Genomic DNA, 26,131 nt, shown 5'->3' on the forward strand with positions numbered 1-26,131 from the left:
AGGTAGGAATGACTTCCTGTAATACATACCAGAATAAAGCCCCATTTCCTTGATCCTAAAAGGCACTATCAATATAATAACAGCTCTTGGGAGTGAGGGAGATAGGGGGGGAATTGACGAGGGATTTTTAAAAAGTAAAAAGGTAGAAAAATGCACTTTACTTCAATCTTCCCCCCCAAAACCCATAATCCCAGTCTAATAACAAGAAAAATAATTGAGAGACATTCTACAGATTATCTGGCCGATAATCCTCAAAACTGTTAAGAGTTATCCACAAGGAAAGTCTAAGAAACTGTCACAGCCAGGAGGGGACATGATGACTGAATGTAATGTGGTATTCAGGATGGGATTCTGAAACAGAAAAAGGACACCAGGTAAAACCTAAGGAAATCTGAATATAGTTAATAATGCATTAATATTAGTTAACTGTAGCAAATGTATCATACTAATGTAAGATGTTAATAACAGGGGAAACTGGATGCTGAGTATTTGGGAACTTTCTGTCCTATCTTTGCAATTATTCTGTAAAGCTAAAAACTGCAAAATAAAAATGTTATTAAAACAAAACAAAACAAACATGGGCAACAGAGTAAAGTGCTATCATATATGTGAGATTCTACTGGGCTGTCTGACATACTGCCCTCTCAGTAACAGAAACTCTGAATCAGCCTCTCCTTTCCTCCGAAGAGCTTTGGGCACTTTATAGACAAGAATACATCAGTTGTTCCTGTTTCTACTGATCCAGGTAGCACATTTTATGACTGATGTGTTATGCAGTAATGAGATCTGACATGGGGTTAAAGGTCATTAGAATGGGGACTTTGCTAGGTGGAGAGCCTTGTCTGTTTACCTTTCCCTGTACTGAGGCAGGATAATAAGCTAGGAAAATTCCTTGGCAAGTGGAATGGGGAAACTGAAACAGATAGGTAAATGGCCAAGCAATTTATAGCCAGATAATAAATCACAAGATCTTATCTCCCCTAACAAAGGACACATAGGGACAAATGGTTTACACATTCCAGACCGTATGGGGATAGACTGGCCTTGGTCCTGGTCCCTTTTGGGTGACATTATCTGAAGGTAAAAATGACCAGAGAATGACTCTACACACTCATTTTGATGAATCAGCATATCAAAGGACACACCCAGAATCTCAATAGAATATTGAGACCTCTTATAAAATTTCCACCTTTAGAAAACAGATAAAAACCCTTAAGACAAAGAATCCAGTGCACACTCTTTCATAAGCACCTTCACATCTTCCCCACTTCCTTCTAAGGTATGTATCTTTGCTCTCTTTCTTCTAAGTTCCAAGGTTTCCAACAAGACTTGCAACGAGGGAAGCAGTGGGCAGCAGCACCTCTTCTCAGGCTAACTCTCTGAACCTGTGTCCAGGGGCTCTCCTTTTGCCGCAACTTGTTTCCCGAGTTCACGCAGCCCAGCTGGCTCATTCTTCTGCCTCTGTGACTTTCTTTGCAAAAGGCAAGGCAGCTCCCCTAGGTTTACTTCTGTACTATGATGTTGCTTTTTCTATCTTAAGGTCTTACTTTGTTTCACTCTCCCTGGCTTTAATAAACACACTTTCAAAATCATCTGGATTTGTGTCCTGAAATCTTTCCTGCACAAAGTCAAGAACACACATGTTCCAGATTGTGCTGGAGATCTCTGCCTTGGTCCCAGTTCCTTTTCAGTAACAGTACCATTGTAGGCTCGGGAGGAAAACTGGCTTAGATGAATTTAATTCAACTAATATTAACAAGCACCCAATATGTATTGTAAGCACTGGGAATTTTAAACTGAATAAGGTTTAGTCCCCTGCTCAGGGTCACCTGTTGTCATTGTGGAGAGAAAAATATATCAATATGTAATCTTAATAGAAGAAGCTAAGTGCCATGGTATGTGTGTAAAGATTATTGAGGAACCTGGGAGGAAAGTCATCCCCATATAGGAGGTGGCTATTCAGTCATTGGATAAAATTCTATGTGAAGTGCAGGCAAATTCTGGCTGGAGAAATATGTTTCTTGGTTCTGTAGACACTCTGCTGCATCTAAATTCTTACAGACCCACAGTCTCTTCTGAAGGGTGCACTTGGTGGTGCTAGTGGGACTGCACTAGAGCCCATTTTCTGGCAGGGCATGACTCTTACATGTCCCAGTTCTGTGAAAACATGAAAAAGGTATGATATATACAAATAGCAAAATCATGGTTCAAGGAACTTGGCTTACTCCTGTGTCTTGGAGGTATGAATAGAGAAAGGAGATATGCGCAGGATTTTCTGGAGTGTAAAATATGTTGGCACTCCTAGGAGAGTGTGACAGCCCTGAATTTCCTGTTTATGTTTTTAGTGACTGAGTAGCTCGTCAGGACGATGGAGATTAATGCTATTTTCTTATACCCTTTCATAGTAAGGCTTAGGCTTTCTTATCTAGATTGTGGAACAGATCAGGGAGATACTCCCTGTGCCCCTTTCATCCCTCTGAGAGATTTAAGAAGCCACATTAAAACTCTTTGGGGCTCTAAGCCTCAGTTTTGAGGCACTGAACAAGACTCATCTTGCAAATGTGGTATTTTCTTTCTTTTTAATAGAGAGTCTCTGTGTTAGAAAAGCCATGTCCTAAACCATGGGTTCCAAATAAGCTGTCTGTGCTGCCTAACTTTTCTGCTCTATATTTTGAAATTATTTGCTTTCTTTTCATGTTTTCTGAGGGACAGCAAGCAATCGACTGATGGGTCCTCTTCTCTCTCTGCTCAGAGTCCTCACGGTCACCACCATGTTACCTTCTCATATCTTAGAATTTCCTTTCCTCAGAGACAGAGGCCCATATCAGATCCCAGAGTTAACAGCCTTTCCATCACACCCACTTTCCTAAACTCGGAAAAGAAGCTCTGCTTGGCTTTATTCAGCACTGGATGTGGTCTCACAGCCTACAATTGTTTGGTAAATTATACCAATAATAGTTCAGCTAGAAGAAAGAAATTGGTCTTTCATAACATCTTGTATGAGCGTCCCTAACTCAGTGAAATGGCCTTAGCATCCAGATGAGGATTGAAAAGTGATACATGTAGAAAGCCAGCTGAAAATGTATGTGAAGGTAAGTTTACAACGCTTAGGGAAGAAAAAGAATACAATATAAGAATCTGATTTTGAAAGCGAATACAGACCAGCTAGAAATAACTTTTTTTTTTTTTACTTTTAGTATCACAGGGGAAAGACAGTGAGTGATCAATATTTAATTTTACATTTTTGAAAAATAATCACTGGACAGTGATTTAGTAGAGAGTAGTCATATCAGAAGATGTTTTTCATCTATAACTTATTTTTATATGCTTTAATTTCTCTTTGAAATAACTTCATTACAGTTAAAATATATTAAATCCTAAAAAGATATATCATAATTTTACATCTGGCCTGAGGCATAAGAAATGAGCTTACACACTCTCTCGTAGTTTATAAACCTGGTCACAAATCAGAGAAATACAAACAGAATTATTTTGAAATGATTTATAAATATTATTTACACTATTGTCTCTAGAGGAAAATGTTTTCTGGGAGAAAAGCCAGCAAGATTCCCTGCTACTGCTGGAAATTCAAATATGAGTACTCCAAAGCTGCTGATAACAAGAGCTCACATCTCCTTGAGAAAATAGACAGTAAACAGATCATTGCTGTTCAATGTGATAATTATTATAGCAGAAGTAAATCACCAGAATAGGGAGTAACAGGGTGGAAGATGAGCCACTGTCTTGCTCTGCCTAATCACCTAGGCAGGTGAAGCTTGACTTTTACTTAATTTTTAAATTTTTAAAATCTTTTTCAATTATAGTTTACAATCAATATTATTTTGTATTAGTTTCAGGTGTATAGCATAGTGGTTAGACAGTCATATATTTACAGTGTCCTCCCTAATATATCCAGTGCCCAACAGGCACCATACATAGTTATTACAATAGTATTGACTGTATTTATGCTGTACATTACATCTCCGTGACCATTTTTAACTACCGATCTGTTCTTCTCAATCCTTTCTCCTTTGTCACCCTGTCCCCTGACTCCCCTTCCCTCCAGCAACCATCAGTCTGTTCTCCATGTCTGAGTCTGTTTCTGTTTTGTTTATATCAATCTTTAGATTTCACATACAGGTGAAATCATATGGTATTTTCCTTTCTCTGACTTATTTCACTTAGCATAATACTCACCAGGTCCAGCCATGCTGTCATAAACAATAAAATTCCATTATTTTTTATGGCTGAATAACTTTCCATTGTATATATGTACAACTTTTTTTATCCACTTGCTTATTGATGGGCACTTGGGTTGCTTCCATAGGTTGGCTATTGTAAATAATGCTGCAATGAACATAGGGGTGCATATTAACTTTTAAATTAAGTGTTTGGGGTTTCTTTGGATATATACAGAGAGGTGGAATCCCTGGGTCATAAGGCAGTTCCGTTTTTAATTTTTTGAGGGCCCTCCATACTGTTTTCCACAGTGGCTGCACCAGTCTGCATTCCCACCAACAGTGCAAAAGGGTCTCCCTTTCTACACATCCTAGCCAGCACTTGTTGTTTGTTGATTTGCATTTTTCTGATGATTAGTAACATGGAGCATCTTTTCATGTCTATTGGACATTTGTATATCCTCTTTGGACAAGTATCTATTTAGGTCCTCTGCCCATTTTTAATTGGATTATTTGTTTGTTTGGTGTTGAATTGTGTCAGTTCTTTGTAAATTTTGGATACTAACCCCTTATCAGATGTATATATCACTGATGAATATGTTCTCCCATTCACTGGTTTGTCTTTTCATTTTGTTGTTGATTTCCTTTGCTGTGCAAAAACTTTTTAGTTTGATGTAGTCCCATTTGTTAACTTTTTAAAATTTCCCAGGAGATATATAAGGAAAAACATTACTAAGAGAAATGTCCAAGGTTTTAGTGCCTATATTTTCTTTTAGGATTTTTATGGTATCAAGTCTTACACTTAAGTCTTTAATCCATTTTGAGCTTATTCTTGTACATGGTGTAATAAGTTGCTCTAGTTTAATTTTTTTTTGCATGTATCTGCCCAATTTTTCCAGTAACATTTATTAAAGAGACTATCCTTATTGCATTGTATGTTCTTGCCTCCTTTTTCAAATATTGACCATATAGGTGTAGGTTTGTTTCTAGCTCTCTATTCTGTTCCATTGATCTACATGTGTTTTCATGCCAGCACCATGCTGTTTTGATCACTATGGCCTTGTAGTATAGCTTAACATCAGGTAGCATGATTTCTTCAACTTTGTTCTTCTTTCTCAAGATTTAGGTGGCTATTGGGTCTTTTGTCATTCCATATAAATTTTTGGATTATTTGTTCTAGTTCTGTGAAATACACTGATATTTTGATAGGAATTGCATTGAATCTACAGATTGCTATCAGTAGTATGCACATTTTAATAATTTAAATTCTTCCTATCCATGAGGGCAGTATATGTTTCCATTTATTTGTATCTTCTTCAATTTCTTTCTTCAGTGTCTTATAATTTCTGAGTATAGGTCTTTTACTTTTAACTTTTACAGGTTAAACTTATTCCTAGGCATTTTAAAAATGAAATTGTAAATGGGATTGTTTTCTTTTCTGATAGTTATTGGTGTATAAAAACGCAACTGACTTCTGGATATTTATTTTGTATCCTGCTACTCTGCTGAATTTATTTATTGGTTCCAGTAGCTTTTTGGTGCAATCTTTAGTGTTCTCTATATACAATATAATGTCATCTGCAAATAATGACAGTTTTATCTCATCTTTTTCAATTTGAATGCCTTTTATTTCTTGTTCTTGTCTGATTACCGTGGCTAGGACTTCCAGTACTATGTTGAATAAGAGTGGTGGAAGTGTACATCCCTGTTTTGTTCCTGATCTTAAGGGAAAGGGTTTTAGTTTTTCCTCATTAAGTATGATATTAGCTGTGTGTTTGTCATAGATAGCGTTTATTATGTTGAGATATGTTCCCTTTATTCCCACTTTGCTGAGACTGTTTATCATAAATGGGTACTGGGTTTTGTCAAAAGCTTTTTTCTGCATCTATTAATATGATCATGTGGTTTTTATCCTTCATTTTGTTTAAGTGGTGAATCACATTTATTGATTGTGAATGTTGTACCAACCTTACATCCTGGAATAATTCCCACTTGATCATGGTGTGTGACCTTTTTAACGTATTGCTGGATTTGTTTTGCTAGTATTTTATTAAGTATTTTTGCATCCATGTTCACCAGGGATATTAGCCTATAATTTTCTTTCCTTGTCGTGTCTTTATCTGATTTTGTAATTAGGATAATGGTGGTCTCATAAAATGAGCTTGGGAGTCTCCACTCCAATTGAATTTTCAGAATAGTTTGAGAAGAATATGTTAGTGTTTTTTGACTGTTGGGTAAAGTTCACCTGTGAAGCCTACCAGTCCAGGACTTTTCTTGTTGGAAGTTTTTTGATTGCTGCTTCAATTTCATTAGTTGTAATCAGTCTGTTCATATTTTTTTGTTTCTTCTTGATTCAGTTTTGTGAGATTGTGTTTCTAGGAATTTAAACATTTCTTCCAAATTGTCCAATTTGTTGGCATGTAGTTGTTTATTATATTTTCTTAGAATCCCCTGTATTTCTTTCATTTTATTTTGAGTCCTCTCTTTTTTTTTCTTGATGACTCTGGTTAAAGTTTTTATCAATTTTGCTTATATTTTCAAGAACCAGCTCTTGGTTTCATTGATCTTTTGCATTGTTTCCTTTTTCAAGCTTTATTTTGTTTATTTCTGCTGATTTAATTATGTCTTTTCTACTCATTTTGGGTTTGTCTGTTGTTCTTTTTCTAGCTTCTTTAAGTGGAAGGTTAGTTTGAGATTTTTCTTGTTTCTTGAGGTAGGCCTGTAATGTGAAGCTTGACTTTTAAATTGACAATTGAAAGATAAGTAAAAGTTCAAAAGGGTATGTAAAAGGCATTCTAGGCAGAGAGCCAGCCAGTGTAAAGGAAAGACTTAGAGAGAGCAAAAGTGTTTCAGGTATTAAAGATACCTGAATGACCAAAGATGAGGCTGGAAAGGTAGGTAGGGGCTTTGCTTTCCAAGGTCCTTAAAACTTGCTAAGGAGGTAGATATTATCTGCAGAACAATACTTCTCAAACTTAAATGTTCACAAGACTCACTTGGGGGAGGGAGGGCTATGTTGATTGATGGGTCAGTGTATCAGATTTTCTAACAAGTTCCAAGTGATGCTGCTGCTGCAATGAAGTGGTCTGCAGGCCTCACTAAGGTAGTAAATGATTACAAACTCTGGTTCCTTAAATGGATTCCCTGTGTGCTAATATATACCTTCAGCCATTTGAGACTAAGGGTGTTGGGTAGGACCTGGGCCAAGAGCGTCCAGGATGGTGGATTTTCTGTTCATAAGCTGCCTTCTGGGTTTACCCCCTGCCTCCTACAAGTGCCCTACCAACAATATTTTCTGTGTTCTATGCTGTGAAGAGGGTGAGGAAGCAAAGCCAGTACAACCAGGTCAGTGCTTTCTTGCTTTCTATTAAGAAACGGCAATGTTGCAGCAAATAGTACCAGTTACCCAAAGCAACTGTTGGCAAGGCACAAAGCCTTCTCTCCTCAAGCATTAAGCACTTGGAGATGGAAATCTCAGCTCCAATTCACCTTTGCAGTGAGACTTGGTTCATCTCAGCCAATGGCGGTTTCTGCATCAGCCCAATGTTATCAGGCTCAAAGTTATAAGATTCTCTTATGCAATAGCAGCTAAGGAGTGGTGAAGTTAAAAAATAAGAATCTTGTTCTATGACCTTCCAGTTGTTGTTTCATTATTTTTATGGGTATATAAGTTATTAAGTCATTCCTTAATCCTTTCTCAACTATAACAAAGATTATTAAATTGACCATTTTCCCTAAAAACTGGTAGTAGATATCTGAAATAGAAAAATGGCAGGCGATGTCAAATAAATGAAAATTTTAAATTTCTGCTGAGTCAGTTGGTCTCTGGGTCACCATTATACGTAAGTGTGTGGGTATAAACATACTCACACGTATGTGGTTGTATCTACAGGTCCATTTCTAGGAAACAAACTGCCCATACTTGTTTTCTCTGCAGAGGACTGGGGAATGGGGGGTTGAGTGTGGGGGTGACACCTTGTTGTCCACAGTACTTCTTTTGTCCTGTTTAACATTTCTCTGATAGAACTGCTTACCCTTTTTAAAAAAATAGAAAAGAGTTGAAGCTGGTTTGGGTAGTAACAACCATTTTCCTCCTGGGACATATAGTCTTGAAATTCCTCTTGTACTGTGTGTTTAAGGGGAAAAGATGAAAGTCATTAGGTCTCCTGTGTTTAAAGCCAGGCTGCTAAGTTACCCAGAATCTGTTAGTAAAGAAATAAATCTTTGAAATAAAAAATTCCCCATAAGTCAGAATTTTTTTCAGTTGTGTCCTCAGTTGACAATTTCTCCCCTCTTTTCAGACAACAGCGAAACAAATTTGAAATGAGATGTAACATAACAAAATAAAAAGGAACTGGAGGGAAAGGCATTTCTTTTTAACAGTCAAGGCATTTTCATTGATGCCTCTCCCACCAACTTCTCTCTCCCCCTAAATATACTATCATTGGACTTTGGGGGAAAGCACACTGCAGATATATGCTTTAGTATTAAAATTTCAATGTATAACTTCCAGTATGTTATTATATATTTATAAGCACAGAAGTGTTATTGTGCCTCGCATAAATACTGAGTATTCAATGTTCAACAGTTATAACCCAGTTTGCAATCTCCTAAGACTTAAGTAAAATCTCATTTTAATAAAGTGGAGTGAGCTCTACAAACTCATTTAGACACTAAAGTAACGTTAGTAGATGCCTGTTATAGAAATAAAAGCTGAAATAACTTGCCTTGGAGCTCTACATTCTGTAATCTGTGTTTGCTCTCTTCTTGGTAGGCAGTAATCTGTTTTTCAAAAAAACTTAAAAGCAGTGCTTCCTGAAACTTATTTGTCTACTTACATATTAATAGGACTTACACTTTCAATATGACAACTAACATGGAGCCAACCACCACTTCTTAAGTATTTTTGTTACAGAAACAGGGGAGTCCAAAAACAAACCCCAGAGTTTGCAGCTGGGAGATATTGAAAAGGAAGCAGCTTTCAGGATGCCCTTGCATGCCAGGAGCTAGTGGCTGGAAACATTGTTGCACAAAGGTCCCCTTTACTTCCAAGGCTCAGGAAGATGAGAGGGGTCTTGGACTATGGGCTGGCACAGAAGGAGCCTAGAGAGCCTGCATAGAGTTCTGTGAATCGTCAGAACCGTTTGCAACACCCACTTCGTGAGAGGAGGCAGTCAGGGATAGATAAGCAGCTGTGGACATTTTAGGTCTCTCTCTCTGGCTCTCTGGGGCTGGCTCTCTCTCTCTCTGGCCCTGGCTCTCGTGGGCTCCCTCCATGTGGCTTGGAGGAGCAGGGGTCTCCAGACTGCTTTAAGAGGCTGGCTCTGGCTCTCGTGGGCTCCCTCCATGTGGTTTGGAGGAGAAGGGGTTTCCAGGCTGCTTTAAGAAGAAGCTCTTGCCATGCGGTTTTGAGGAGAGGAGATCCATGTTCCTGTTCCTGTTCCTGTTCTAGTTGTTTGCTTAGTTTTTGTTTTTTTAATTCAGTTGTTGATAGTTGTGAGTTTGTTGTAATTTAACTGTTTATAGTTTTGATCTTCTTTTTCTTAAATGTGCTCCTTTAACATTTCGTATAATAAGGGCTTGGTGATGATGAACTCCTTTAGCTTTCCCTTGTCTGGGAAGCACTTTATCTGCCCTTCCATTCTAAGTGATAGCTTTGCTGGATAGAGTAATCTAGGTTGTAGGTCCTTCCTTTTTGTCACTTTGAATACTGCTTGCCAGTCCCTTCTTGCCTGTAAAGTTTTGTTTCTGTTATTGTTGTTTTTAGAAATCAGCTGATAGTCTTATGGGAATTCCTTTGTAGGTAATTCTCTGCTTTTCTCTTGCTGCTTTTAAGATTCTCTCTTTACCTTTAGCCTTTGGCATTTTAATTATGATGAGTCTTGGTGTGGTTCTCTTTGGGTCCAACTTGTTTGGGACTCTCTGTGCTTCATGGACTTGTATGTTTATTTCCTTTGCCATTTTAGGGAAGTTTTCTTTCATTAATTTTTCAAGTAAGTTTTCAATTTCTTGCTCTTCCTCTTCTCCTTCTGGCACCCCTATGATTTGAATGTTGGTACATTCAAAGTTGTCCCAGAGGTTCCTAAGCCTCTCTTCTTTTTGAATTCTTGCTTCTTCTTTCTGTTCTGGTTGATTGTTTATTTCTTCCTTTTGTCCCAAATCATTGATTTAAATCCTCGCTTTCTCCCCTTTACTGTTGGTTCCCTGTATATTTTTATTTCACTAGGTGTAACTTTCATTTCTTCCTTTATTTTTTTGTTGTACTCTATGAGTTCTCTGAGCACCCTCATCACCAGTGTTTTGATCTCTGCATCTGATAGGCTGGCTATCTCCATTTCATTTAGTTATTTTGGGGGGGCTTTGTTTTTATTTCATTTGGGTCATATTTCTTTGCCTCAATTTGGCAGCCTCTCTGTGTTTGTTTCTGTTTATTAGGTAGAGCTGCCTTTACTCCCTTAGTAGTATGGCCTATGTAGCAAAGGCACCTGTAAATTGCATGAGGCCGAGCCTTAGGTAATTTCCAGGGTGGGGCCCAACACTTCACCACTTTGTGGCTCTGTTTCTGGAGGGAATTTGTCCAGCACTCACCCCATTTCCAGTCACTTTACCCACTTCCCATATTCAATTGGTGCCCTCACAATTGCTGCTCTGGAGTTTGTGTATGTTTTAAGACCATGTAGGCTATTTAAGCTGCACAAATCTGGCAGTTTCTTCCATTGCCCCAACTCATACTGGTCTTTACAGCCAGAAGTAATGGGGGTTTATCCTCCAGGTGCTGGAACTCTGGGCTGTGCGGTCTGGCCTGGGGTTGTGATCCCTCACTCTCAGGGTATCTCTCCAATTTTTATCCACCACACGTGAATGCGGGACTGTCTGTTCTGCCGCCACCACCACCACCACTTGTCCGAGTCCCACAGCCTCTCCACCTCATCTCCATGACCCCATCCCTCCCACCTGTCTGGATGAATGTGGCTTTTTTAAATCCTTGGTTGTCAGACTTTTGTATAGCTTGCTTTTCTGATGGTTCTGGTTTTTGGTTTTTTTTTTTTCAGTTGCAATTTTTCTTTTTTAATATGCTTTATTGTTTATGCTATTACATTGTCCCAATTTCTTTTCCCTTTGTTCCCCTCCACCACGTGACCCCCCCCTCCCTCCAGCTGTCTGCCCCTTCTTAGTCCATGCCCATTTGTTGTGCATATAGTTCTTCTCATCACCCTGGCTGGTTTGGCTCAGTGGATTGAGCGTCGGCCTGCGAGCTAAGTGTCGCTGGTTCGATCTTCCAGTCAGGGCACATCAGAGAAGGAAAACTCTGACTCCAAAAAACCTCCGCTGCCTTGCGGCATACCTCTTCAGGGGAAAGGCTAAGGGAGTAAACCCCGACAGAAAATCCGGAGCCGGAGTCCCTAAGGCGGTTTGATGTTGTAGTCAACACCGGCAACTCCTGCGGCGCACCTGAAGCCAAGCTGTATCGACTCCGTCTTTCCCTTGGACCCTTCAGCTGCGAAGAGAGGGGGGGTCTGCTGCATGGGCAACAGCAGACCCTCCATATCACCCTGCCCAGGCTCTGTAGCTTCAGCTTCACTGGAGAGGACACTCCAGCGTCATCGCAAGATGTCGATTCAACACGGGAGGAGACAGATACCGTGTCACTCCCGAGTCGGACTGCACAGCCATTCTCGGCGGTGCAGATAGACTCTTAAGAAGTTACACCATCGTCTCTCGAGACGGACGGCTGCCGACGAGTTCTTCTCAACATCTTCCTATCTACTCCACTCCCTCCTGCTATGCTTCTTAATTCTTCTACCATCTCCCTCCCTTTCCCCCCTTCCCCTTCCCTGCTGAACTCCCCACATAATGTTCCCCATACCTATAATTCTTTTTCCACTCTCATTGTCTACTTAGTTTGCTTTTGTTTTGGTTCCCTAGCTTCTCTTGTTGGTTGTTGTGATACAGTTTTCATTTTAATGTTCATAGTTTTGATCTTCTTTCTCCTAAACAAGTCCCTTTAACATTTCATATAACAGTGGTTTGGATCTGATGAACTCCTTCAGTTTTACTTTGTTCTGGAAGCACTTTCTCTGCCCTTCTATTCTGAATGACAGCTTTGTTGGATAGAGTAATCGTGGTTGTAGGTTTTTGCTTTTCATTACTTTGAATATTTCTTGCCAGTCCCTTCTTGCCTGCAGAATTTCTTTTGAGAAATCAGCTAACAGTCTTATTGGGACCACTTTGTACATAATTTTCTTCTTCTCTCTTGCTGCTTTTAAGATTCTCTCTTTATCCTTAATTTTTGACATTTTGATTATAATGTGTCTTGGTGTGGTTCTCCCTGGGCCCAGTTTTTTTTGAACTCTCTGTGCTTCCTAGACCTGTAAGTCTATTTCCTTCCCCAAGTTAGGGCTAAGTTTTTCTTCGTTATTGTTTCGCATAATTTTTCAATTTCTAGTTCTTGTTCTTCACCTTCTGGCAGCCCTGATTTGGATGTTGGCCCGCTTGTAGCTGTTTGATAAGTTTCTGAGCCTCTCCTCATTTTCCTCACTTCTCGTTTCCTCTTTCTGCACTGGTTGACTGTTTGTTCCTTCCCTATGTTCTGATTGGTTGATTTGATCCCTGGTTTTCTTTCCCTAACCACTTGTTTCGTATGTGTTTTTGTTCATTTCAGCAGGATTAGCCTTCATTCCTTCCCTGTCTTAAGATCTGCTGTTAGGTCTGTAAGCATTATTATAACCAAAGCTCTGAACTGAGCCTCAGAAAGATTTCCTATCTGCTCCTTCTTTAGATTAGATATTTGCTGTCTGGTCAGCTGCGTGATTGGGATCTCTTATCATAATCTGTGCCATCCTCATCATTTTGTGTTTACCTTTGCTTCCTGGGCAGGGCTGTCACACCTCCTATGCTATAGGGCGCGAAGCCCAGTGCACTCGTCACAACCGGGTGACCCGTCTCACCACGCTGTGGCGTTTTCTGCGGGGGTGGGGGTCCAAGATGGATTCCTGCCATTCACTCTCCACTGAGAGACCGGGAACCTCCTCCTCCATCCCCACCCCCTCCAGGCCTCACAGTCCAAGGCAATGGAGGTCTGTCTTCCCCAACTTTGGAATCGCAAGCTGACGGGTCTGGTCTGTAGCCAGGGGTGCTCCCCAGGTGTTTCTCGCCTCCCCCTAAATATGGGTGTCTGTGATTACCGCTGTCCTGCCTCCATCACTGCTGCTCCTGCCACAGACAGCACTGCTTGAATTCTCCTCCCCGGCTTCACCCCTCCTACCTGTCCGGACGAGCACCATTTCTTTATAACTTCATACATTGGACTTCCATTTATTTTCTGGTACTTGTGGTTATTTCTGGTTTTGCTGTAGTTGTATTTGTTCTTAATTGTGGAGGGAGATGGAGTGTGTCAGTCTAGGCCTCCATCTTGGCTGGAGGTCTCTTGTGTTTGTTTACTTCCGTGTCCCAGGGAGAGCTGTCGCTCCTATTACGTTGTAATGGGCGGAGCCTTAGGGATTCATCAGTAACAGGTGACCTGTTTTACCATGTTGTGGCATTGTATGTGGGGGAGGGGTCTGAGAAGGAACAATGCCACTTGCCCAGCACTTGCCCCCTTTCCAGGCACTTCTCCCACTTCCACACCGACTGGCGCCCCTCTAGCTGCTGTCCTGGCCGTTATTCCCAGAGTGGGTAGGTCTGCCGATGTTCTAGGACTGTGGGGGCCCTTTAAACAAGCAGACTCTGCTGAGACCTGCAGTTTCTGCCTCTGTCCCTACCCCCACTGGTTTGCACAGTCAGAAGCAATGAGGCTTTTCCCCAGTGCTGGGACAGTGAACTGTGTGGTCTGGTGAGGAGCTGGAAACGCCCCCCAGGTGTCCCTCCTGACTTTTTAAAATGTGTAACTGTGCTTTCTGCTGGCCTGCTGCTGTTGCTGCTGCTGCCACTACCACGCTGTATCCTCTCTGCCCCGGCTCCGCCCCTCCTACCTGTCTGGAAGAGTATTTCTTCTTTATATCTTTGTTTGCTGGACTTCCATGCAGTTTTATTTTCTGGAACTTCTGGTTGTTTCTAGTTTTGAGGTAGTTGTATTCTTTCTTAGTTGTGGAGGGAGACGCAGCATGTCTGTCTACACCTCCATCTTGGCCGGAAGTCCTAATGGATCTGGTTGTTATTTGTTTTGGAGTTCTGGTTGTAATTCTATGATTGCATGAGGAGGTGAAGCATGTCTACCTATACCTCCATCTTGACTGGAAGCCAAGATGCTGTCCTTAACACTATTTAAGAGACATATATAATTCAGCCTGAAGTCACCTTAATATCAAGTACTCTCCATGTAAGAAGGGATCTTTTGAGTTATTTAAGAAAGTGATCCCTAAACCTGGCTTCTTATCAGAAATTCCCATGGAGCATAAGACAACAACAGAAAGATTCTCTGCTACAGCCTTCTAAATATAAGAAGCTTCAGAGGTGAGTGCCACTATAATCTTTTTAAAATGAAGCTTTCAATTTGTAAATCCAAATTCTGAAATGAGAAATATTTTTATGTAATACAAACCATTATCACATCAAAATGAAAAAAAAATATCATTTAATATCTAGTCCATAGTCAAATTTCTCTAATCCTCTAAAAAATATCTCTTTGTTCAAATTAGGACCCAAAGGCCATGTGTTGTTACATTTCTTTTGATCTTAGCTTCTCCATTCTACTTTTTATGCCATTGGCCAGCTTTGTCTTTGGGATGTCCTACCTTCTGATATGGCTGATTGCTTCCCTGTGGTGCCATTTTACTTGTTCCCATTTCTTGTTACAAGTGAGATCTAGTAGGTTGATTTGTGGCAGGTACCTCACGTGGCACTGTATCTGGAAGTTTGTAATGTCTGACTGTTCCACTTTTAAAGACTGTAGGATTGGTCAGTTGGTTCAGGTAAGCCTTCCATTTCAAAGTTTTCCATGAACTTTTCTCCCAATAATTTCTCTATGTACTGATGATTGCTGTCTAAAATCAGCATTTGTTCATTCCACATCTTCCACCTGAGACACTTATTTACCTGGAGAGGTTTAGCAAGGAGAAAGAAAGGAAATAAAGATCTTTAGAGTCTGTAGCAAAATAAGAAACATAAGCTAGGCTTTGTCACTTGACAAAAGATTTTCTACATTTCTTAAACTCCAATAAACATCATGTCAAGGAACTGGTAGAGAGAACTCAGGAAATGAAGACAGGCAAGTCCCTGTCACAAATGAAGGCTGGAAATCTTACTACTCCCAGCCCTAGGAAAGTGTGAGAAGAATGAAGAAGATGGGCACAGCAGAGGTGTATGGACTACCTAGTAGCCAAGTCCAGACAGGCGTGAAGAAACCTAAGAACACATGGGCTGGTGGTCTGCCAGTACTGCCTTTAGATCCGGGCAAGAGGGGCCCTTGTATTCTGGAGGACCCCATTCTGGTGCTCCCCGTAAGACGAGGGATGGACGGGGCTCCTTCTAGAGCATGCCCTAGGTACCAAAGATCCTGGCATTCTAACCTGAGCCCACTTCCAAGTGCTGCATGGGGTTCTCCCCTGGCTCCTTTCTGGACTGTGCTATCAGGATGTGTACCCCTAGGTTCAAGGTGTGATGATGTAATAGCTGTTTGGAAGAGTTAAAGGTGATATGGAACTTGTCACAAGCATGAGGGAGCTCCGTAAGGTATAGAAGGGTGCCTAGGTGGGGAGAAAAAAAAAAAAAAAAAAGAGGACTGGCCTTGGACTGGGAACCCTGAGGCCAAGATTTCTAAATTTGAACCTGGTTTTTAAAACTCGGGTTCCTTTGAGGTGCTTGAGTGATGCTGGGATAGGTGGCTGACCATGGGTTGTAAGCAGATTGCCTGACTCAGAATGTGTGGTACAGAGAAACCCTGTAATCAGATGGAGAGAGGTGCAAGTGGGTGAAGAGAGATCACATGGGTATAAAAGAACCACCCTCTTCCCTCCAAGAGAAAGTGGAATTTATTCTGTGGCTATTCCCAATGATTGCAATGATCCAGGGCCAGCAAACCAGCAAAGCAGGGAGAAATCTTTTCCCTGTCTACTTTGCTCCAGCCCAGCAGCAGTCACTGCCAAATCATGGCCTAGAATGGAAAATGAAATTGATTACGGATTTTTACTATTCACAATTATTTGGTATGACCTGCTACATTTTGAAATGTCATTATATTTGTCAATCTATGATGACAGAACATAACTTTTCTACTTTGATTTGTAACTCAAATATTTAGATGTGTTATGCAAAGTGGCCCCCTGAACTGCTTCTCAGGGCTTCACTTAGGAGAGGCTGCAGTCCTGGGAGAGTTTTCAGGCATAAATATATATGAGTTGCTACATATGCCAATAAGGTGTGTGTCTGTAGGGGGCTCAAGGGTGTAGATATGAAGTCGCTAAGATCAGGTAGGTTGGTGAAGGCTTGGCCTCAGGGCAAAGAGGCCATAGTGCTGGGACTGTGCCATCAGAGGCAAATGGCAGGCAGCGCACCTCGAAAGGCCACACTATACCAGCGGCAGGCACCTCCGTAGGCACCAGTCCGGGAAACAAACTAGAACAGCAACCTGCAACAGGCCTCCACCAATACCCAGATAGCAAGGAGCTGGAGATTAAAAAAACAAAACACTGATATTAGAAAAGACTGAAATTATTATTAGTCTGAAATTAACATAAATGTCCCAACTCCCAGCCACTCCTACCCCTTGATAGCCAAAAATACAGGCAAATGAAGATTGGGCCCATTTGAGAAAATAAATGACATTTTCTTTGCATATCTGAGCATTCATTACATTTTTAACCCTACTAAAATGGACTAATATCATTCTTAGCTGTTTGGGGTAGGAGCAAAGATCACACTGCTGAGTCATATTGAGCTTATTGTTAACTAAACCCCCCCTTTTAAATTTATGGGGTTCTCTCTTGTCCAAACTTCTTTTTCTAAATCAGTGGTTAGTCTTCAAATTTAAGGGTGCATCAGAGCCACCTGGAGGGCTTGTTGAAATAAAGATAGCCGTTCTCAACCCCAGAGTTTCTGATTCAGTAGATCTACGGTAGGTAAGTCCTGAGAATTTGCATCTCTGAAAGTTCCCAGGTGATGCCACTACTCCTCTCTACAGACCACACTTGGAAAACTCTAAAGTCCTATGTTAATTAAAAAAAAAAAAATTTTTTTTTTCAATTTCACTATCACAGGCATACACCAGTATCATTCAGTCATACAACACATATTAGGAATCAAGCTCCCCCAAAACTTAAGACTTAATTTTTATATATGCTGTTTATCAACAACGGAATATTTTTAATTTTTTCATGAAGAATGGGACAATTTTATGATTGATAACATCCAGTATTGCAGAGGATGTGAGGAAACAGGTAATCTAATAACTCATTGATGAGTTTATGAAAAGCTATACTGGTTTTGAATGGCAATTTAACAGTTATTACCAATATTTTTTAAGTATACATTATTTAATCCAGAAATTTCCTTCTGGGAAAGCCATAGAAAAATATATGATGTTCGCTGCAACATTTGTGAATTGGAAATAAACTTAAGATGAGAAATGCTAAAATAAGCCAGTCACAAATATAAAAAAATATATTACCTAAACAATTATTCTTATATGCATATTTTTACCATTGAACCACTGAGTAATTTTCTACAGTATGTCCTACAGCAGAAGAGACATTCTGTCACACAGTATTCTAGCATGGTACTTAATTGCTGAAATTCAAATAGCAAGATGAAAATCCATTAACATTCTAGAGAAAGCTACTTATGTACACTTTTTCAAATCGATTATTTTCCTTCACTCCTTAGGGACTTTATAAAGCTCTACCAAACTCCCTGATTTGCTTATCTAGGATTAAATGAGGGAAACTGGCTTTGAGCCTAAGCTCATAGTTTCTCCAGTGAATTTTAAGACTACCTTCTGATCACATTTAAAAATCTCCGTGTCAAGTTAGTGTACAGCAGTACCAGTACAACCTTAGAAAGCAGTGTGGCAAAGGCTGTCAGAATTTATAATGTGCATATTCTTTGCCCCAGCAACTCACATCTATAAACTTAGTTTGAGCAATGATACATTTTCAAAGATCTTACAGCAATATTTTTGTGATTGTGTAAGATAAGGCACTGATTGACACATTTACGCGATGTAGTACTGTGCAACTGTTTAAAGCAAAGTATGGATAGTAAAAGGTATTCAAAATATATTGAATTGAAAAACTTACAGTATAGAACATACTGTATCTCATATTCATATGTATATTTATATATGCATATTTGTGTTATGTATATATGTGGTATTGGGAAGATTTAAGTGTATGTTTTAATATCTGGTTAGGTAGTCCTCTCTATTCTTTTTTTTTTTCAGTTTTCATAGTTATTGTTGTATGTTCTCTCAAATAAAAATAAACATGATAATTTCTATTGCGACAGAATTAAATTTGTAAATTACCTTAAGGAAAAAAAACATGTTTTGATGTTGAGTTTCATCTAAGAATATATCTTTTCATTTGTTCAAGACTTTTTTGCCTTTCAAGAATTTTATTTTTTAAGCTTTCCTCGCAGGTTTTGGACATGTCTTAACACATAAGTTTCTTTGTTGAAATCATAAAAGGGATATTCTCTTCAAGCATATTTTCTAATTAGTTTACATTTGTATACATATAAAGTCTTTTATTCCTCTTAGTAGATATTTTTATTAAACTATAATTATACATACAGAAAAGTGCACAAATCATTAAGCGTACAGCTTCATACTCATAAAGTGAATGTGCCTATGGAACGAGCACTGAGGTCATAAACAGAATATTACCAGGACCACAGAAGCTGCCCTGACATCTTCCAGTCCCTGTTGAGCTAAACAGAACAGTTGAGAAAAAAAAAATGTATACATTATGACTCCATTCACATAAAGTTCAAAACCAGGCAAAACTAATTGATGGTGATTATGTCATGACAGTGCTTACCTCTGGAGAGGGAGGTGGTGACAGAAAGGGGCTGCTGATTTCTGACACCATAATTAAGTTTTTCCTATTTTGAACTTCATTTAAATGGAATCAGCATATGTACTCCTTTGTGTCTGGGGAAGACTGCTATTTCTATGTTAATAATTTGCTACTTTACTGTTCCCAGAATTTTTCAACAAATTCCTTGGGTTTTCTGGATATAAAATCATATCTGCTAATAGCTTTACCTCTTCCTTCCCAATTTATGTCTTTGCTTTGTTTTGTCAAATTTCATTAACTAAACCCCCTGACACAATGTTAAAAGGGGCCTTGTTCCTGACTTGAGTTGCAAAGCATCTTGTTTTGACATTGAGATACTGGCTTTTGGGCAGAGGTACAATGTCAATGAATTACCATCAACTACTACTTGAGTGTATTTGACATGAATGAGAGATCAATTCTGTCAAATACCTTTTCTGTAAATATGGAGATAATCATATTATTTTTCCCCTTAACTCTTTTAATATAATAAATTTCAATGAATTGTTTAATATTGAATTTTTCTTTCATTCTTATAAGCCCAATTTAGTAATGATTTATTACTTTTTGAAAGTGCTATTAAATTGTTAGCTAATATATTGTTAAAATTTTTGCAATGAAGTATTGCAGTGGGGAAGGAAAAAAGAAACACATACATTTAGTAATGGCAATATAGTCTGCATTATTTAATTTTAATTTTATTTTGTGCTTTGAAGTTCATATTTGGTGCATTCTATTATATTGCCATGATGTAATTTTAAATTACTTTTAGTCTTATTAGTGTCAACTTATTTTTAGAAAAGCTACAGTCTACAGTTACTCAGAATTAAGAGCTTCACCTTACAAAAAACAGAGTAATGCATTTTAAAAGTACTGTACAAATTCTATTAAAATAATTTTATTTTACCTTTTTTGTAATATAGCAGCTGTTAATGGAAAATGTTTCCATTTTATGCACTGCCATCTATTTCCCACATAATGTTTCCTTCTACGAGTACTGAGTTCTCTTGTGCTGTTTTTAATAAATGTGCCTTGATTAAAGCTATAATTTTTGAAAATAAATTTGCAATGATCTTCATAAGCCTCAGTGATCTATAATTTTCTTTCTGGTACAATCTGTCGGGTTTTGGAGACACTATCACATTCACTTTACAAAATGAATTTGGAAGTCTTTTCTTTTTGGGTACGTTGAAGTTCAAGATACTTTTTCTAGCCTCTGGAATTCTTTAAACATGAAGATTATTTAATCATACAGGTTTGGTAGAAAATTCCTTGAAACAATCAGGGTCTGAAGCTATTTTTTTGCAAGGAGTCATTTAACTACCTGTTCCTTCTATGGTATAGGGTAATGTTTGTTTTGAATGTCTTTATCTATTAGGGTAAATTTTGGCAATTTGCAATTTTCTAAAAAAGTTATTTTTCTAACTTATTATATAAAATTATGCATAGTCTTAAAATTTTGAAAGTTTTTCTGTTTATGGTTATTTCTCCTATGTCATTTAATAGTTTTGTGTCCTCCCTTTTCCTTGAGTAGGTTAGCTGGTGGTTTGTCTATCTTATTCTCCCCCTTCTCCACTTCTAATTCTTTCCCTCTGCTTTATTTTGGTTTGCTTTATCTTTCAGTTTTTAAGACTTAGTAGTTTAATTTTCAGCTTCTCCCATTTTAACTTATTTAGCTCTAAATACTATAATTTCCTGTAATAACTACTTTAAAAATATACATATATATATTTGGTTTTCATTTGTCTTATGGCTCTATTTTTCTGGTATGCTTTCATTGCTTGTAAGAATATTGATCTGCTTAATTAAAATTGTGAATGGGATTTGACTGTAATCCTTTTCAGTTGCTTTTTTTTTTTTTAAAGGGTTTTCCTGTACTTTTAGGAGGAAGGCTGATGAGTTATCTTAGGTCTATACCCCTAACACTCTTTGTTCATTTTCACAGTGATTTAAAAGATTATATGTCTATAAATGTCTGTTTCTTAGTCTTCCTTCCCAATTTAAAAAAAATATTTATTTATTTTTAGAGGGGAAGGGAAGGAGAGAGGGAAACATCAATGTGTGGTTGCCTCTTGTGCACCCCCAACTGGGAACCTGGCCCACAACCCAGACATATACCCTGACAGGGAATCGAACTGGCGACCCTTTGGTTCACAGGCTGGCGCTCAGTCTACTGAGCCACACCAGCTAGGGCCCTTCCCAATTTTTATCTGGACTTTCTATTCTCTTTGTCCTATTGTACTTGTCCTGTCCAATTTGGATTCTAGTTCTAGCAGTTTCTCCTCAGTGCTAGGCTTTGTCTCATTACAAGAGGTACAGACTACTCTAGCACAATCATCACATGTTATATTGCTGTGACACTCACCTGAAAATGGGAATCTGCAGACCCCTCCCACTTTCAGCTTCTGTTCTCAGATCGGCCCACTGCACTTTCTACGAGCAACTGTGGGCATTGCTCTAGTTCCCTGTTCTCAAGGCTGTCAGAAACGAGCTGCCTGCCTTCCCAGCAGCCGAAAATATGTTGGTCAGTGATTTGCCCTCACTTGGATGGATATTCCTATTCATGGGAAAACCTTGTCATTTAGTTTTGTAGAATAGGGCCTGTGGTTATCCTAGTTACTCTGTACTCTTAGGAGGAAATTAAAAAACTAGACTGCTGCCATCATATTCCCCGAGTTTAAACTCTGTGAGATGTCTATTGTAGAAGAGGTTTTAATAACAATTTTATGGTGGTTATGACAGAAATTGCAATTAGGTATTTATGATATCTCAGGTACTATGCCAAGTGCTTTATATGTATTATCTCATTTAATCCTCAACCACTGAGTTAGATTTTCTCCCCTCATTTTATCAGTGGGGAAGTTAGGGTCCAGGATTACACAGATGAACTGACAGATCTGGGATTTAGACCAATTATCAGACTCCAGAGGAACTCTACTAAATCGAGTCTAAAATATAATCAGGTCCAATAGTTTTCAAACTATGTACTACTGTCAGCAAAACTTCTATTTGAATTTAAATATTTATAAGTAACCATTTTAATATCTAATAAAAATGTATAAATATTACAGGTCAAATCTTAAAACACTGTAGATAATAATAGGTTGAATTGTATTGTATAACCTGATTAACCTTGTTTTCATGAACATGATCAAAGCAAAGCTTCTCCTACCATCTTCTAAAAAATACCATATTAAGGGTAGGGGTACAGCATAAGGAATAGAGTTGAGATTCTGGACTTCATGTTTCCCTTCTCATTATATCACCACTGCTGAAAAACCAAATATATATGTAAAATATTACTTATAATTTACTTTACTATTAAGTAATTTTCTTGTAAACAACTGTTTAGAAAAAGTTAGAAATACTTTCTCCAAAATTCACACTAGCCTGGTATTTTTTTTTGTCAATATGCTGCTATGGAATGTGGCAATCACTGGTTTATGAAGTTTTACAAGAAGGCCTCTCACAAGTATACCAATTAGAACCATATTATAATTTACAATCTATGCTATTAAATTATACAAGGGGTAAGAAAATATTTCTTAATAGTTTTATAAAATACTTTTACCACAGAATTCTTTTTCATTTATGAATACAGTTACTGCTACTAATTTTCTAACATTCCAAACACTAACTGTGATACAGAAAAACGTTTGAGCTTTGCATATAGTCCTAAAGCCATTACATATATGTTGTTTTAACTCCTGATGACTAAAAGATGATGTAGTTTGAGATGTGGATGCCTTAACTTGCCTGAATTTAAACAGAAGCAATTCATGGAATGATGGCATATTTTGCTAAACTTATTTTTCCCCATCACCAGAAATTTGATTTTTTAAAAAAAATCTCGATCAGCAAATTAAAAAAAAAATTCCACTAATTTGATTTTATTTCTAAGTTAAAAAAATGACTTGTAAACTGAAGTTTAAAACTAATAATTGCTCCGAGTATATACTACCTATCCCTTTGTTTGGGAAGGACTATTACTTAAGGTTATTTTTTTCCTCTAATTTTGGAAAGATGAAAATAAAATGTTAAATATTACTATATCTAAACAGTGATATTAGTAATTTAGTTTATACTGATACTTGGAGAACAAATAACTCAACATTTACTATCACCAAGACCTTAACTTAAAATCCAGCTCCTTTAGTGAAGCACTTTCATTCCCCATTTCAGTACAAGTTTCATATATTTGAACATCAAATAATAGCGATTGATGTGATTTGCTGATAAACGGATTACTAACAAGATGAGTTTTTATACTACCTCATTTATAATTAGCAATGTCATAGAACGAAAAAAAAAAAAAAAAAGAACATAAACAAAACCCCAGTCTTTTAACACTTTAACACCTCCCACTTACCTGGAAATATAAAAATACAAATAATCATGTAGGGAACTAAACCATTAAATTTACTTGAGTGGTCCTGCTTTTTAATTACATTTTTACTATTTAATTTGAAAAAAATAGAAAATCATCAATTTGAAATCAGAGCAGCTACAACATGAGGCAACAAACCAAAAAAAAAAACTCCAAAAAACTAGGTGGCTAAAAATGACTCAGTTATAAAAGTACAATTTATAATACCACATATCTCAGAAAAATTAACAAAACCATTAAACATCTTTCCTTCTAGATAATACTGTTTTCTCCCAATAAAGAAAAAAAGCAACCAATAATTTGAGATTAAAATCAAATGTAACTGTTATTCAACCCAGCAACATCTAAATAAATGACCTGCACAGCACAAAACTTTTCCATTCATTATCACATACAGTTAAATTACTTTTCCCTCAGTTACATAAGTCTTCTTAAATCAGTCTCCCTTTAGAAAATAATTGTATTAGTGAAGCCTGTTCATTTTTGCTATGAAGTTAATTTCACTTATGTAGGCCACACAAGTTTAATTAGCACACACTTAAGAATAAAACAAAATAAGTCATTCTTTTTAAAAATTACAGAATCATTTGTTTTAAAAGAATAATCCCAGATACTTAATTCATTAAAGCAATTTTCTATCATCAGGACTCAAGGTTTTAAAATGATCACTAAGTGTTCGCCCAAAGATTATCAATGCTATGTGACCTGTAAACTTGTTTTGAAGATTTGTGTCCATTTTATAATATGATACAATTTGTAAGGAAGAATTTTTAAAAAGATAACCTACATACATACAGTTTATTTTCTTCAAAAGAACTTCTTAGAAATACAGTATAAACATTTAAGAACCATAACAGTCCACTGTAGTTCAAAATTCAAAGATTTCCTTGAAACCCACTACAAATACTGGCTCAAGACCATACCCAAAGTGACACCAGCACAAGATTTGATTGTAAGACTCTTATCTCTTAAAAAAAGAGCACACTTGGTTATACATGGCTTTTAACCTTGAGCTACAGTTATGCTACAAATCCCACCCTCACCCCAATCTACAGTCAGTCATGTGGAAATGTGTACATTTTCTGAGCACTGTTTCGAGTCCCTGGCTCTCCAGCTCTGATGGAGATCACGGAGGCGTTCAGAAGTCCGCGTGCTTACATTCAGGGCAGGATGGACTTTACAAATTCCACTTTCCTCCATCAGTGATAGGCCACAAATCCCAAAGTATGCATGCAAAGCATCTGAAAATAAGGCATTAAAATAAAATCACAATAGGCATTCTGATTTGTACATGCTACAAAATACTTTAGCTACATATCTATCAGTCTATCACTACATTAAAAATAAATTTAGAAAAATTCTAAATATAGTTTTTGAAATATTTGCTTTCACAAAGTCTCAAACACAAATTTTTAAATAACCAGATAATCAAAGTCAGATGATATTTGATTCAAGATAATAATATTAACAAATGAAAACAGTTCCTAGCTGAAGAGGAGACACCCCAACATTCTTTGTGATTAAAGGTCAAAAAGGAAGAGTGGCACTAATAAAAAAAAATACTGACTTTAGTGGGTTTTCTCCTTTGCTTACTATAGAAATAGGGAAACAAGGAGCTTTAACTCTATTATCATAAAAGAAAAACTTTTTCTTAAGAATGAAAATAAACCCCTAAATCTATGTAGCAGTACCTTTCCCCTTACTTCTGAAAGTTCCTAAACCATATACTATCTTAATATTGTGGTAAATGAAAGGCACTTAAGCAAAATAATCCCTTCTGGAATGCTGTATCATATTTAATTTTTCAATTTAGGGTAATGTCATTCTAAAAATATCTGACCTGACAATAAAAACAAACTTACATTCTACTTGGCTATAATAATGTGAGTGTTCATACAATAACAATTCTTCTACACTGTCCTCACTGGTGTCCTATCTTTCAGGGGTCAGCAACCCTCTTCCATTAAAGTGGTTACTGAAATCACATGGCTGTTGCCTGCCCGAGAGCCTTATATGTACTTCTGAAGAGCTCAGAGCTCTGCAGTTATGGGAATACTACAAAACACAGATTTTGGAGCAGTAAAATTTTTTTTCCTATTTTTGATCTGGCCATCATTTATGACCACAAGAGCTATAGTTTAAAACATCTAAGGCAAACTTTTCAAAAGAATTAAGTAAAAAGTTTTACTTACACAAGTTTCATTTACTTTTCAAAACAGGAAAAACAAATAGTGCTTACACAATGTTATTTGTGAAAAAGTTATTTCACTAATGGAGGCCCTTGTCTGTCTTTTCAGAGAATGCTTAGGTTTCTTCTGGCTCATTTTCCTTTAATTTTCAAGCCACATACACATAAAAAATTTATTTACCCTGTACCATATGTTCCTGCAGCTATTCTAAAACTATAAAGGACACAAAGCAACATTAAATTTTACTATCTAGAAATGAGAAAACTCTTCTAGAAAAAAATGCAATAGAAAGAGAAGTAAAATAAATCCAGAATAACATAAAATAGGACCTGACACTTTCCAGTTAATGTAAAAATAAACTTTTTTTCTCAAAAGGATTTTTGTGAA

General features: G+C 37.6%; 1 protein-coding gene across 1 annotated transcript in view; it reads right to left on the bottom strand.

The window, feature by feature from the left end:
* Positions 1–23,734: 23,734 nt before the first annotated feature.
* PGGT1B (protein geranylgeranyltransferase type I subunit beta) overlaps positions 23,735–26,131 on the bottom strand; it is a 48,897-nt gene continuing 46,500 nt past the window's right edge. Inside the window, exon 9 of the mRNA XM_090276596.1 lies at positions 23,735–24,796. Coding sequence (XP_090132722.1) covers positions 24,615–24,796 — 182 coding nt within the window. The 3' untranslated portion in view covers positions 23,735–24,614. The remainder of the gene's footprint in view (positions 24,797–26,131) is intronic.

Source organism: Furipterus horrens, unplaced genomic scaffold (genome assembly GCF_987537825.1).
Source record: "Furipterus horrens unplaced genomic scaffold, mFurHor1.1.pri manual_scaffold_5, whole genome shotgun sequence".
NCBI classification, from domain to species: Eukaryota; Metazoa; Chordata; class Mammalia; order Chiroptera; family Furipteridae; genus Furipterus; species Furipterus horrens.